This window comes from Pleurodeles waltl, chromosome 4_2 (genome assembly GCF_031143425.1).
Source record: "Pleurodeles waltl isolate 20211129_DDA chromosome 4_2, aPleWal1.hap1.20221129, whole genome shotgun sequence".
Taxonomy (NCBI): Eukaryota; Metazoa; Chordata; class Amphibia; order Caudata; family Salamandridae; genus Pleurodeles; species Pleurodeles waltl.
In genome coordinates, this window is record NC_090443.1 from 64,501,415 (window position 1) to 64,515,024 (window position 13,610).

The 13,610-nt window shown below is 42.1% G+C and overlaps 1 protein-coding gene across 2 annotated transcripts in view; it reads left to right on the forward strand.

Annotated features, from left to right (window-relative positions):
• The first annotated feature begins 1,929 nt into the window (after positions 1–1,929).
• The window catches only part of LOC138292224 (aquaporin-5-like), a 73,527-nt gene continuing 61,846 nt past the window's right edge, over positions 1,930–13,610 (forward strand). Inside the window, exon 1 of one of the 2 annotated variants that reach the window (XR_011202615.1) lies at positions 1,930–2,382. Coding sequence is in view for 1 of the 2 variants with exons in the window: in XM_069230668.1 (XP_069086769.1) it covers positions 2,020–2,382 (363 nt within the window). In the remaining variant the exon portion in view is untranslated. The remainder of the gene's footprint in view (positions 2,383–13,610) is intronic. The other variant, XM_069230668.1, reaches the window with a different exon arrangement.

Sequence of the window (13,610 nt, forward strand, 5' to 3'; positions counted from 1 at the left end):
TGAATATGTGCTACCTTTAAACTTGTGGTAACTAATCAGGCTTCAATGTTGACTCGCCCTTTACAGAGAATAAATGACAATAATTGCAGCTTCTTTGCAAATGCCAGAACAGGGAGTGGAAAGATCAAATTAAAATATGGTACAAATTAAGAACAAGCAAGATAAAATGAGCACAGGTGTGGACAAGTCAGTCAGCAGGCATGTGGGACAAAGAACCAAATACTAGTCTTTAGGTATAAAACAGCATAATGATTCTGCATTTTGTTCTTGTTCCCAAGGTTATTGTTAGCCCATGTAAACTGAAGACTAGGAATTTGATTTAGGATTGAGTGGTAGCACAAAAACCTCAAATTGTTGGAAAAAGTTTTAAACCCACACTAAGAATGTTCTCTGCCACTGGAGAACATTCCGGTCGAGTCACCACCACCCTATAGATAATTTGGTTAAGGTAGTACCCCCAACCAATTACCCACTATGGAGAAACCTCCAATGGATGATTTAACGTTTTCCTCAAAGTTAAAAGGGTTTTTCATTACCACCCAACTCTAAATCAGTCTCTGTAAATTCACTGTTTTTTACCACAAAATTGCCTCTCAGAGGTTTTCAAGAGTGAAATGCAGGTACAGAGCACGGGAAAGGTCTGCTTTTCACATGAAATCAGTCCACAACCAAAAGCTCGGTCTTCAGAAAGTTACAGGAAAAGGTGTCTTGATCAAGAAGTTGGGGTCCCCAACCTTTTCTACCGTGAGAGCTACTTCTAATCTCTGAAGAGAGTCCTGAGTCCGAGTCCCAAAATGGCTTTGATCACTGTTGCAATAGTGACCACACCAAATAACAATCATAAGAGTGTCCCTACCTTGCAGGATTACTAGTAGTTACCATCCAAAATGTGTATCTCCATATCAAGTGACAAATATTGTTATGCCAAAATATTAGTTCCAGAATATTGACTATTGACTAACATGTCATGATTATATATGTAATGACCCCGCCATTGGTTTGGCTGGCAGCCACACCAACGATACAGAGATGTGTAGTGCTGCCATCTTCACAATGGCTAGACCCTCTGAATTATATAGAGAGCTGAAGTGCACTTCAGAGAGCTAATTCCAGGGTGCTGGTGAGCTACCTGTAGCTCCCGAGCTACTTGTTGGAGAGCCCCATTGTAGATAATATATTTCTGTATCCAGAGCAGTGTAATTGATAGTGCTGATGTTCCATACCCCTGTGAAAATACTGCAAATGAGACAGAGTGTGCGAGAATGTATAACAGAGTTCCCAAAGAGGGATGGAAAGGAGGAGGGGCAGCGATTGAGAAACAGTTACTAAGATTCAAGAAAGTTGAACTTCTGGCTGTGGGACTGGCCAATGAGGAGAAACAACTCTTACAATATTAAACAAGATTACACAGGGACCATTTAAATAAAATGTCTCACCCAGGGACCATTTAAATAAAATGTCTCAAATCCAAACTTTATTCACAAGCTTTCTTCTGAGGTTAATTAATATCTTGCCCAAACTTTAGGCACAATTTGACATATATGGGATGCTAGCATGCCCATGCCCAGTGGCCTCCAAGTTTGCCATTGACCTGAAGCGAAGGCAGGGGAGTGCCAATGTATCCAACATCTCGGTAGTAGAAGTAGCTGCTACACCGCAACAACAGAATTATTTAGACGTTCTATTGACAGACAGCACTTAAGACAAGAGAAAGGACAGAAAGATGTGCCTTTGACATTGTCAGTGTGACTGTCATTTGATGTGTTATATAAAACCAGGTACAATGCATCACGTGACTGTTCTAAATTACTTCTGAGGGAGAGGAGAGTTCTTCTCGGCTGAATTGCTTTCTGGCTGCTATGTTAAAGGGTGGAGTTTCTTAGCTCCACCCCTGGTAGAACTTGTAACTTACTCACACGTATATATAGATATGTATTCCTACATTTTTGGCCCAGATCGAAGGAGACGAAATCATAGATACAGAACGTGCTTTTTGGCTCGTATTTGCCCACCTCATCCATGAGGCGGGAACTTTGCTCGTGGGCTTTTGTCCGGGCTGTATTAGCCGAATTCATTGCCACTTTGCTATTTGTTTTTTTTGGGCTCGGTTCTGCCCTAAAATGGCCTTCGGCTCTTCCAACTGTCTTGCAAATTTCCGTGGCTTTTGGCTTGGCAATCGGCACCATGGTCCAGGCTGTCGGCCACGTTAGCGGTGCCCACCTAAACCCAGCTGTGACAATTGCTTTCCTGGTGGGCTCTCACATCTCCTTCTTGCGGGCGTTCTTCTACTTTGTCGCACAAATTCTCGGAGGGCTGGTCGGAGCAGGAATCCTCTATGGAATAGCTCCTGAAAACATCCGAGGAAATCTAGCAATCAACGCAGTAAGTAATCCCAATGTCTTCTGTGAATTATGGTAAACTGTGCACTGTAATTTTTGTGGGAGACGTCGGGTGGCCTCGTGGAGACAGTGGAATTCTTAGAAATGGATAAATAGGATAGAACTACCATATATTAACATAAACTATATCGCTTGCCTTCGATTCACATGAAGTAGCAGGGCTTGTAGAAGCACTGCTGAGCAATTACGTTTCCTTTTCTCTAAGAAGTGAAGTGTTTTCCATGTTGTGAGCAAGCTGTACAGAGCAATTAACTCAGTGTTCTTAAAGGGGGTTCGGCCTAAGCCCGAGGCTTCTGAAAAACTTGAAATTCTGGATTGGAACCAAGATTCACCATGCCTGACAAAGGTGGAACATATTTTGTTCATAAGAACAAACTAAGGGGGTCATTCCAACTTTGGCGGGCGGCGGAGGCCGCCCGCCAAAGTTCCCCCGCTGAAAGACCGCTCCGCGGTCAAAAGACCGCGGGGGTCATTTCGACTTTCCCGCTGGGCCGGCGGGCGACCGCCAAAAGGGCGCCCGCTGGCCCAGCGGGAAAGGCCCTGCAACAAGGAAGCCGGCTCCGAATGGAGCCGGCGGAGTTGCAGGGGTGCGATGGGTGCAGTTGCAACCGTCGCGATTTTCACTGTCTGCTAAGCAGACAGTGAAAATCTTTATGGGGCCCTGTTAGGCGGCCCCTGCACTGCCCATGCCAGTGGCATGGGCCGTGCAGGGGCCCCCAGGGGCCCCACGACACCCGTTCCCGCCATCCTGTTCCTGGCGGTAAAAACCGCCAGAAACAGGATGGCGGGAAGGGGGTCGGAATGCAGCGCCGCCATGGAGATTCAGCCCATGCAGGGGAAATCTGGCGGGAAACCGCCGGATCCCCTTTTCTGACCGCGGCTTTACCGCCGCGGTCAGAATGGGCTGGGAAGCACCGCCAGCCTGTTGGCGGTGCTTCCGTGGTCCCCGGCCCTGGCGGTCTTGGACCGCCAGGGTCAGAATGACCCCCTAAATGTGTGGATGGGAGGTTGGGAAGAAGTATCAATGCAGAAAGTGGCGTCTGAAAAACAATTCGCTTCCCATCTGTGTTCCCTAGGCTGTAGTCCTCTGGCAGTCAAAACCAATCAGAGCGGACTGGAGAATCAAAAGCAGCTCTGGCAAAAGTGCTTAAACCAGCCCCACTCCCTCCAACTCACTGCACTCTCACTCTTTCCAACCATCCATTCTCTCACTTCTGTCTCTCATCTCCATTTCTGATCGTTTTCTCTCTACCTTGTCCTCCCTTCCTGTCCTTCTCTCTCTCTTGAAGCCTCCTCTCTCTGCTGCAATTAGGCACAGGAGCTCGGGAAAGTGACTGAGGCACTAGGGGCAAGATGTACGACCCAGAGTTTTGCGACTCGCAATTTGGGACTCATTTGCGAGTTGCCAATTGCGAGCTGCAAAACCATATTGAAACTGTGTACTTTACACTGTTTGGGATTCTCAATGGGGTCGCAAATAACCTACCTCATTAAAATTCATGAGGTAGGTCACAATTTGTGACCCCATTGGGAATGGCTGCCCTCACAGGGATGGTGGCCTGCTGGAGACAGAAGACCACCATGTCTGTGACTGCTTTTAAATAAAGCAGGTTTTTTAAAAATGCAGCCCGTTTTCCTTAAAGGAAACGGGCTGCATTTCAAAAAACAAAATTGAAATGTTTTCTTTTCATTTTTTCAGAGCAGGCAGTGGTCCGTGGGACCACTGCCTCTCCTGAAAAAGTATTTTTGCTGCTATTCACAAAGGGGTCACACGAGGACCCCTTCCTGTTTGTGAATGGGTTAGCACCAATTTGAAATTGATGCTAACTGCTGTTTACGCGTCTGACCTTAATAAGTAAACTTACAAGGGGACGGGAATAGGTCAATTAACCTTTTGACTCGCAATTAAGAGATGTTCTTACCATAGCTCCAGTACATAATCAATAATCAATACACAATAGTCAATAATCGGCAACAATCAATAACATCGTTAATCAATGGAGTCAGTAATTGTCACGCACCATGATGTTTTAGTCACAAATAACCACACTTTTTAGTAAAAATTAGAATATTTATTTCCCTATAGTAACAATGCTAAAGCCATGTAGATTAATCTCAAAATCAAAAAACAATACTGTCTGTCCAAAGCGGTGGAAGAACCATAATCTAATCAAAGCTTGAACTTCAACACATTCTAGAGTTACAGTACAAATGAATAACAAAGTCATCTGCGTCAAAGTTACTACATACATTAAGTTTAGCAGAGAAATTCATCAAGCATTATTCCTCTATTAGCATAATTTCATTAGTGAGGATCCTTAACTAGCATCACATTAGCATCAGCATGCTGGGCTTCATGCAAAACAATTTAGTAACACATTTTTGGAAAAACATCTAACTATGGCTCTATCAAAACAATGTAGTTGCCACCTAGAAAGAAAAAGCTAAAATGCATAATAACCAACAGTCTCATTTATAATACCTACCCTCAGTGTGGATCAGGAAGCAAAGTACGTTTTCATCCTCAGGACATCAGCCTATATCAGCAAGACATCAGTATTCAGCATCAAAGTTCAGAAAACGCTAAGTCTTTAAGCATTAAAGTTAAGCACGTCTCTTGTCAAGACGCAGAAGAAATATTGACCTTTCGGCCAATAAGAAAATGGCTAACAAATCTGTCTTCTCTCAGTGCAGCGTCATTATATTAAAACTAGTAAAACTACTTCTCAAATCCCTATTGGTCAGTTAATAGCAAGTTCACACTTTGTCCAATAAAACTAAAATTCCAGATCTATGAATTCTACTATTACTCCGTTCACATGTTGTTGATTGGTTGTCCTGCAATGTCCTCATCATCCAGCTTGTCAGGCAGCTTCCACTTCAGTCAGTATCTCCATTGTTCTTCTCTTGAGAAAGTCAGTCTCACACGCATTACAAACAAAATGTTACATTAATATAAGAAATACAGCTTTGACGTGAGGCCTGGCAAACTAGGCCAAGACATTCACTAATTTAAGGCCTACAATTAATAAAGCTAGAGCAAAATACATAACCCTTAATATGACATATTACTACATTAGCAAACAGATATTCAAGATTTCACAATATTAATTCATTAGTAAGTACACTTTGTGAACATTGGTGGCCACTCTCCGTAATGACATTTTCAAATGCATGTAATATTTTTCTATTTTATTATATTTTCTACACAAATCACTTATTCAATACATGAACACCCGTTAATAATGTTTATTAAACCACCTGCGCTAACACTGCGATTGTTTTGTGACCGTATTCACAGTCACAAAACGATCCTACATTGCACTGCAGCTCGCAGTTAGGAAGGGAACGCCCCTTCCTAACTGCGACTCGCAAACCAATTTTACGATACAGTGAATAGAATACCGAATCGCAAAAAAGGGTCTGTACATGGCAAAATGCTTTTTTTTCATCGCAACCAGCCCGATTCTGTGAATCAGGGCATTTGCGACGAGAAAAAAGCTTTGTACATGTGGCCCTAGTAGTGGCCATGGGCTCTCAAAAAATAAAACGCTGTCCAAGGGCTCCAGCCCACCAGAGAAATTCCCAGGGGAAAACAGGCCTGTCCAGTTCTGAAACATTCTTTAATTCCCCCAGTTGACATGACATGTCTACTTTACTTGACAAAATCTCAGCAAGCATTGTCAAGATAATTCTTTATCCAATTAACACTGCTTGTTGAAACATTTCAGCTGGCATGACAGCTGTGAATTTCCATTATGTGATGCCATGCACACGTGTTCCGAAGCGTAATAAATGCAAAGGGTTTTGTTAGGATTGGTGATGTAGGATAAAGGTTATTCTGCCTGAAAAAAATGACATTTTGCTAACTGCATCATCAATGCAGGAACCAGATAGTGGTACATCACTGTGAAAGCTGTAAATATGGGATGACGAAACAAAGTATCTCTACTGTGGCAATGTCTTCAATAGTATCAGGGCAGCCTGGACTCAGATTTTGACAACCAGAGCCTTTCACCACCGGTGTACCGGGGCCTAGTCATACTAACAAGCCTAAAACTGAGCACCAGTTACGCCCCTGTTAGCACTTGACATTCATGGCAGTGAAGTTGAGTAGGTCAGGATTTACACAGGGAAGTGGTGTACAGTCGTTGGGGAAGGGGAGTGCGGGGTTGGGGAACAACAAAAAAAAATTAAAAACGTACCTTCCTCGGCACACTGCGCCACACCACGACGCTCCTCTGGCTACAGTACTTGTAGGCACAGGCTCCCATCTTGCCCTGCGGCCGCTCCTATCTCTACTTTCATGCTGCTGGCAGCTTGAAAGCAGCATTAGGGTTGGACGGAGTACCCTGGCTGGGTGTTCTGAGGCAGAGTGGGAGCCTTTGCCTGCTCTCGCCAACCCAGCAAACACAGGGTTGGAGAAAGCCCTGTGTACTTGTGTGTTTGGCCAGCCTAATCCTGTGCACTCCCTCCGTCCCTGTTACAATAATGTTTCAAACTATTTCTAACAATACCAGTCCATGTTTCACACTGTTCTTTTATCAAGGACAGTGTGCTACATTCTCTCTAGCCTTAAATAATAGAATCTATTACCAACTAGCTAGGCTTCTCATGAGAGCATCTCTTAGAAGAAAGTTCCCGTTAGGAAATGAATCGGCATTTCTTAGCACAGTCACAAATCACAAGCTTTAACAGGTATCACTCATGCTAATGCAAGAGAATTACAATAATGTATTTAAAATATACATTTTACTAAAACACACATTATATGCAGCTTATACATTCAATATTAATAATATTTCATGAATATGAATAATACATTTCATATAAATTGAAAAGCGTTGTTACTGCATTTCATTAGGTGCATCAGAGAACTGCATTTCATTCACTTTGACCATATTTTAAACTCATGTATCATTTACTAATCATTAGAAATTCAATATTGTTCCTATATGCACCTAAATCGAACTCTGAAATATAAACAAGTGCAGATTTAAAATGCATCAATGCAGCTTTCTACGTTTAACCATTAAAAACTACGATTAACATAAAACATAAACTATCACATTCTAATGAACTTTTGTGACACAATGGGCTCTAATAACGGTTAGACTACATCAGTCCCCCCTTTGATGGCAATAATGCCATCACACATTACACCCACTCTCATTTTCAATGAGACAACCAAAAACTTTAGAGGTTCATTTCAGGTAAGATCTTCTGAAATCCTCTAACTGCTTGACATTAATGTAATACAGGCTTCTTCTAGTCTCCACTTCTATCTCTTCTCTTCTTTGTCCATTATTAACTGTTTTCTCTTTCAGGATCTCATATAACTTGTAAAATCCAACTGCAACTAGGACTGATATGATCACTATCAATAGGGGTCTCAGAATAGTTCCCACAATATCTCTTCACAGATTACCATTTTTGAAAACTATGGCCCGTATTTATACTTTTTTTAGCGCCGCATTTGCGCCGCTTTTTGACGCAAAACGGCGCAAACCTACAAAATACAATGGCATTTTGCAAGTTTGCGCCGTTTTTGCGTCAAAAAACGACGCAAATGCGGCGCAAAAAAAGTATAAATACGGGCCTATATTTTTAAAACTCTGATGTTCTTTGTGAGTTAAATGTCTAAAGCAAGAAGATTTTCCAAAACCATTGATCTCCTGGCTACCATTCCTTTTGTGTTGCTACCATTCCTGTTTCCATTAACAGTATGGCACCTGCAGCATCTGTAGATAACTTATCTACTATTGCTGACAACTTTTTTATCTTGATGTAATTCAAGTTTGCACCTACTGATAGAATTATGGCACCAAAAATATCTCCTGTAATTTCTGAAGCACTTGCTCCTCTTCTGACTCTGAAGTTTGACTTCTCACTTCAAACTAGATCATTAAAATGTTCCACATGAAACATTTTTGGAAAAACTATTCCCAGGTAACATGTGCCATACCAGCCTTTTGCCAGTTTGTAATATGCATTTCTCCCACATATGAAATAAACCTGGTATGGCGGGGTCTTGACCATTGAACATAAATGTTCAAACACTTTTAAACAATAATACATGTCTACACTCACTGGTCCCTACAAAGTGTGTATCAGTCTTCCCTATGTGTTGAGAATCAGTAACCAGGAATCCTTGATTTCCAGTCACTGAATGTGTCACATCTTTCTCCTAATTGTGCAAAACTACTACTTTTTCTTTTTTGGCTTTCATTGCTCTCCTTTCTTCCTGAACTTGTCCAATGAGTTCCTTTTTTACAGGTCTAAGAATGCAAGTTAAATTGTTCATGTGTGCATAATCTGTTCCAAATGTCAGTGTCGGTTCAACAAAACCTCCTACATATTCAATCTTCTTCACCTTTGTAATGCTGATTAAATGTTTCATGACAGGGACAATTGAAAAAACAAAATAATTAGTGAATAGAGATATTGGTAATACTTCTGCTAATAAAAAAGTGTTAATAACAGACTACAGGAAATTCCATAAGTTAGAGGTAAACTGTGATATGTAATTCCTTCACTAACTGATGAAGGCAGCTGTGTACACATGTAACAGTCTCTAACTTCCACTGTCTCAACATATTCATACAACAACTAATAATACACATTTGCCGATAAAACACCTTTATAACTATCAGTGTGTAAATACTTCTCATCTGCGTGAAATACATTTTGATCTGTATGGGGATTTACTGTATTTGAAACAAGTGTTGGTGCAATGTGATCTCAAGCCTTTTCTATTGCCAAACTCAAACCTATCAGCAATAATAGAATCATAACAACTGTCACTACTATTAAACCTATAAATATATATTTATACCTACTATTTCTATTGCTATATTACTCCATGAGTTCTCTAATTCCAGGCCAAAAAGTTCAAATTCAAAATCAAAAATCAAAGCAGCTTTTGTTTATCACTGTCGCTTTTCAGTCCTTTTTATTTCTGAGCAAAGCAATAAAAACAGTCTCTTTCAAAAAAGCAATTATTTACAAAGTTCCTTGATGTTCTAGAAAGTTCATCAAGAGTTTCTCTATTTACAAAAGCTCAGAAGCTTCTATTAAATGTTCAAATGTCTCTAATAAAGGCACAGTTCGCAATCACTGTTGATCACTTCCAAACTGTAATGTCTCTCTTCATCGACTGGCAATGAGATTTCAAAGTTCAGTTCCAAACCATTTTCAATCTCAATAATGTTGAGCTGGATTCAAATTGTTAGCACAAAAGGCAACAAACTCCTGTTTGAAGTCATCATCAGAATAATATGTATATACAGGTGCTGAGTTCTTTCTGCTTGGCATTCTTTTTCTTTTTGACCTTCTGTTTACTTGAATCTCAGCATCACTTCCACTTTGAAAAGATTCTTCAGTTTCTTCAACAATAGTTGATGGCACTTGTACAGCAGGCATAGTTTTATCTTTAGGCCAGTTGTCTCTGGTACAACTTTTTTATCTAACACAACTGATCCTTCATCAGAATTCTAGCTTGCATGAGTCAACTGATTCTGCCTCATCCCTTCTGTACCATTCACTGTTGTCTCTGTTGACTCAATCAGAACACCATCAGACACAGGCTGTTCTGCAGCCACTTGTCCGACCCCAACTGTGAGAAAAGGCCTTTTTTGACATGGTTAGTCCTCACTTTTTGCCTGGTGTGTGATGTAGCCTAGAAGTTGTTAGAGCCTAGGGCCCCTGCTAACCAGGTTCCCTGGGCCAGAGTTATTTTCCTAAACTGTTATGATAGTTGTGATGCATTGGCACAATTGGAGACTCACCTTTAGCTCTCCCCATAAGTCCCTAGTAAATGGTACTTAAGTCCCCAGGGCAAGAGGTACTAAGGGTAGGCCCCTGAGGATGTCACCATCTGGAGCCATGAATTCAGCTGCACCCAGCACTGCCAGCACAGGCTGAGTGTCCTGATGCAAACCTAAAATGCAAACTCGACGTGGCACACTCCCTGTGTGCCCTGTCCACTATATACTTGATGCACTATAGTTAAGATACTCCTCTGGCACAACTTCCAGCTCTAAGGGAGGGTGCACTATACTGTGTGTGAGGTCATAGCTGTATGAGCAATGTGTCCCCCACTGCGTCCTTGCCAAACCTGGGACATAGTGAGTGAACAGAGCAGCCATTTTAATACACGTGCTGGACACTGGTCATTACGAGTTTCATGGCCACTCTGAACCCTGGGTTGTTTGGCATCAAACAACTCTGAATGATATATTCAAACTGGTACCAGTATTGGGGAACGGTGGACCTGCTGCATCAAAGTAAAGGCACCAAACCCTGCCTGCTGCACCCAGGACCGGACAATCACTGCAGAGGAGCTGCTGGACAACTTGTAAAACTCTAAAGATCCCCAGAGGATCACCAGGCATCACACATTGCCAGAAATCTCCCTCCAGAGTGGAGGTACCAGTCTAAGTTCACAAGGAACCAACAAGCCAGTGAGTTCCACTTCACTGACTGGATGCTAACTCCAGAACTGGATGATGCTGCCAGACCAGACTCCACACCACCAACTGTAAGGAAAAACCCTGCCAGTGTGCCAAGTTTGGATGCACTGCACCTTCTAGCAGTTGAATTGTACCAATATTCTGGCTATTGGTCTCCTGACTTCAGACACCAAGAAAAACAATCCACTGGGACTGCAAAAGGACCAGGAGGAAGTCCCAGTCAAGTAACTTCAGAAACAACCTAGAAAACCCACCAGAGTGCCTTCGTTGTCCTGCAAATGACCCTTGAACTGACCTACCTCCTGCTTCTGAGGGCATCCTTGCGCACAGCTCCTGGTTCATCAATTCACTCTGTACCCTGCCGCCTGTGCCCTGCAGTGACAAACCTGCTTTGCCCTAATGATGTCCCACCCCTTGCAACCTCAACACTCCAAGGGGACCACCAGGATTCACCTTTAAACTCACCTGTACAGAGCTTTCCCAAGTGGTCCCCTGCAGTGGCCCTGCACCAGATCCAGAAACCTTCTCCCACTGCTCCCGCTGGAACCGAGAGCCGCTTGAACTTCTCCAGCTGCCACAGTCTGTCCACGACCACCTCGATGAACCTGCAAAAGAAGAACTTGCTAAACCCACTGTGTGATTTTATATGTATTTTTAAAGGTTATCCTCCATTGATTCGTATTGTGCGTAGTTACGCACAAAAAGACTATTTTTTATTAAACTTCAAAAATCCATATCTCGAAAAGTACTTAACCAATTCGTATGATTTTGGTCTTAAAATTTATATAAAAATCAGAAGTATTTTTATAATATTCAGTTATTCCTTTGAGTGTGTATATTGTAAGATTGATGCTGTGAGTACAACAAATGTCTTTGGACTTCTCCAAGATTGGCCTAACTGCTCGACCAAGCTACCCTAAACATTAGAGCATTAGGTCATCTAGTTTTTACCCCTGTAACCCAACGTGTGGTTGCTTGGACCCCCTGTTCAGTGTGCCTAGTTTTGCACACCAAATAGAGGGCCAGCCTTCTACAACAACAGATTGGCTAACCTGATTCCTTACACTCACTGTAACTGACCCTTCAGGAACAGGTGCTGTTTCATCAAGGGTACCTGGAACTTTGCAAGTGTGTTTAGCATGTGCCCAGTTCGGGAGACCAGCACACATCACAGTTGTCATCACATGAACCACATGGTAAGGTTCTTTCCAATGTGACTCTAAGCATGTCTTCCTTACATGCTTTTTATGCATGACCCAATCACAAAGACATAAGTCACAACACAGTTCCTGCTGCAGCTGTACAGTAGCCTCTCCAACCTAATGAGACAAAGAACACACTACATCAGCTAGTCCTTACAAGGATCCAGCACCAAAATCATCTTTAATGTTCACAAGCGCATTTGCAGACACTGCTGGCAATCTCCTAGAGCCTCCCCACGATAATTTCATAAGGTGACAATCCTGTTTTCCTGTAAGATGTTTTGCACCTACTCATCAAAACTAAAGGCAATGCATCTGGCCATTTCAGTGATGTGGATACACATATGTTTGCCAGTCTGGACTTCAGCATTCCATTTATTTGTTCTACCAGACCAGAAATTTCTGGACGATAACTGCAATGCAATCTTTGCTCTGCTTGTAATGCTGCACACAACATCTTAAGGAACTCACTGCTGAAATTAGTTCCTCAGTCTGATTCTAGAGAAATTGGGAATCTAAACCTAGGTATCAGTTCCATTAGTAACAGCTTTGCAACTGTGAGACTATTAGTTTTCCTAGTAGGATAAGCCTTGACTCAGTGGGAGAAAATAGACAATAACTAAAATATATCTCAGTCCATTTCACACTGGCAGCTCAATAAAATTCAACTACATTCTGTTAAACGGTCCTCCTGACGTACCTATGTGACTCAGTGTGACAACTATACACTTTCCTACATTCATTTGTTGACAGGTGACACAACAGTGACCTGTGACTTCAGCAATCACTCTAAATCTAGGATTAAACCATGTTTGCCTGAATGTTCTAATCATTTTGTCTCTATCTATGTGTGTCTAACCATGGTAATGTCTTGCCATCTGGAACAGTAAGCTATATGGTAACATTCCATCACTTGAAACCCAAACATCATACTCATTCCTTTTGACACATCCTGCCTTATCAATTGTTAGCTGTTCTTCCCCTGTTGCTTTTTTTTGCAATCTTTTCACTTTCTCTCGTGTGTCAACAGCAGTCATCAAGAAATGTTGGCTTGTCTCATCCTGTGTTTCGCTGTTCCATTCTCCATTAAAGGAGGTACAAGTAAGGGCACAATACCTAGCTACTTCCTCTACATAGGTATTACCCACTTTAACATAATTAGTTGATTTAATATGGTCTATCCATTTCATGATGGCAATTTTTGCTGATAACTGTAATGCATTCAAGAATGGTAAGCTTTGTCACCGTTTCGGATTAGGGAGTCAAAAGAAGTCATAAAGCCTCTCTGGGACCAATACTGTTCAAAATCATGAACTACATAAAACTAGGCCTGGGTAAAGTTCACGGAGATCCACTCTGTGGAGTTGTTAAAAACTCTGTGGAATTCAGTGGAGGCAGAGTTCCGTGAGCCTTGTAGTCCTGAAGGCGCCCAGTCTCGGAAGCGCTAAACAGGGTCGGGCTTGGTTAGCAGGCACGACCATGTTTGTGCTTCCGAGATCGGGCGCATTTAGGAGAGGGCATTCTGTCACACCTTAGAC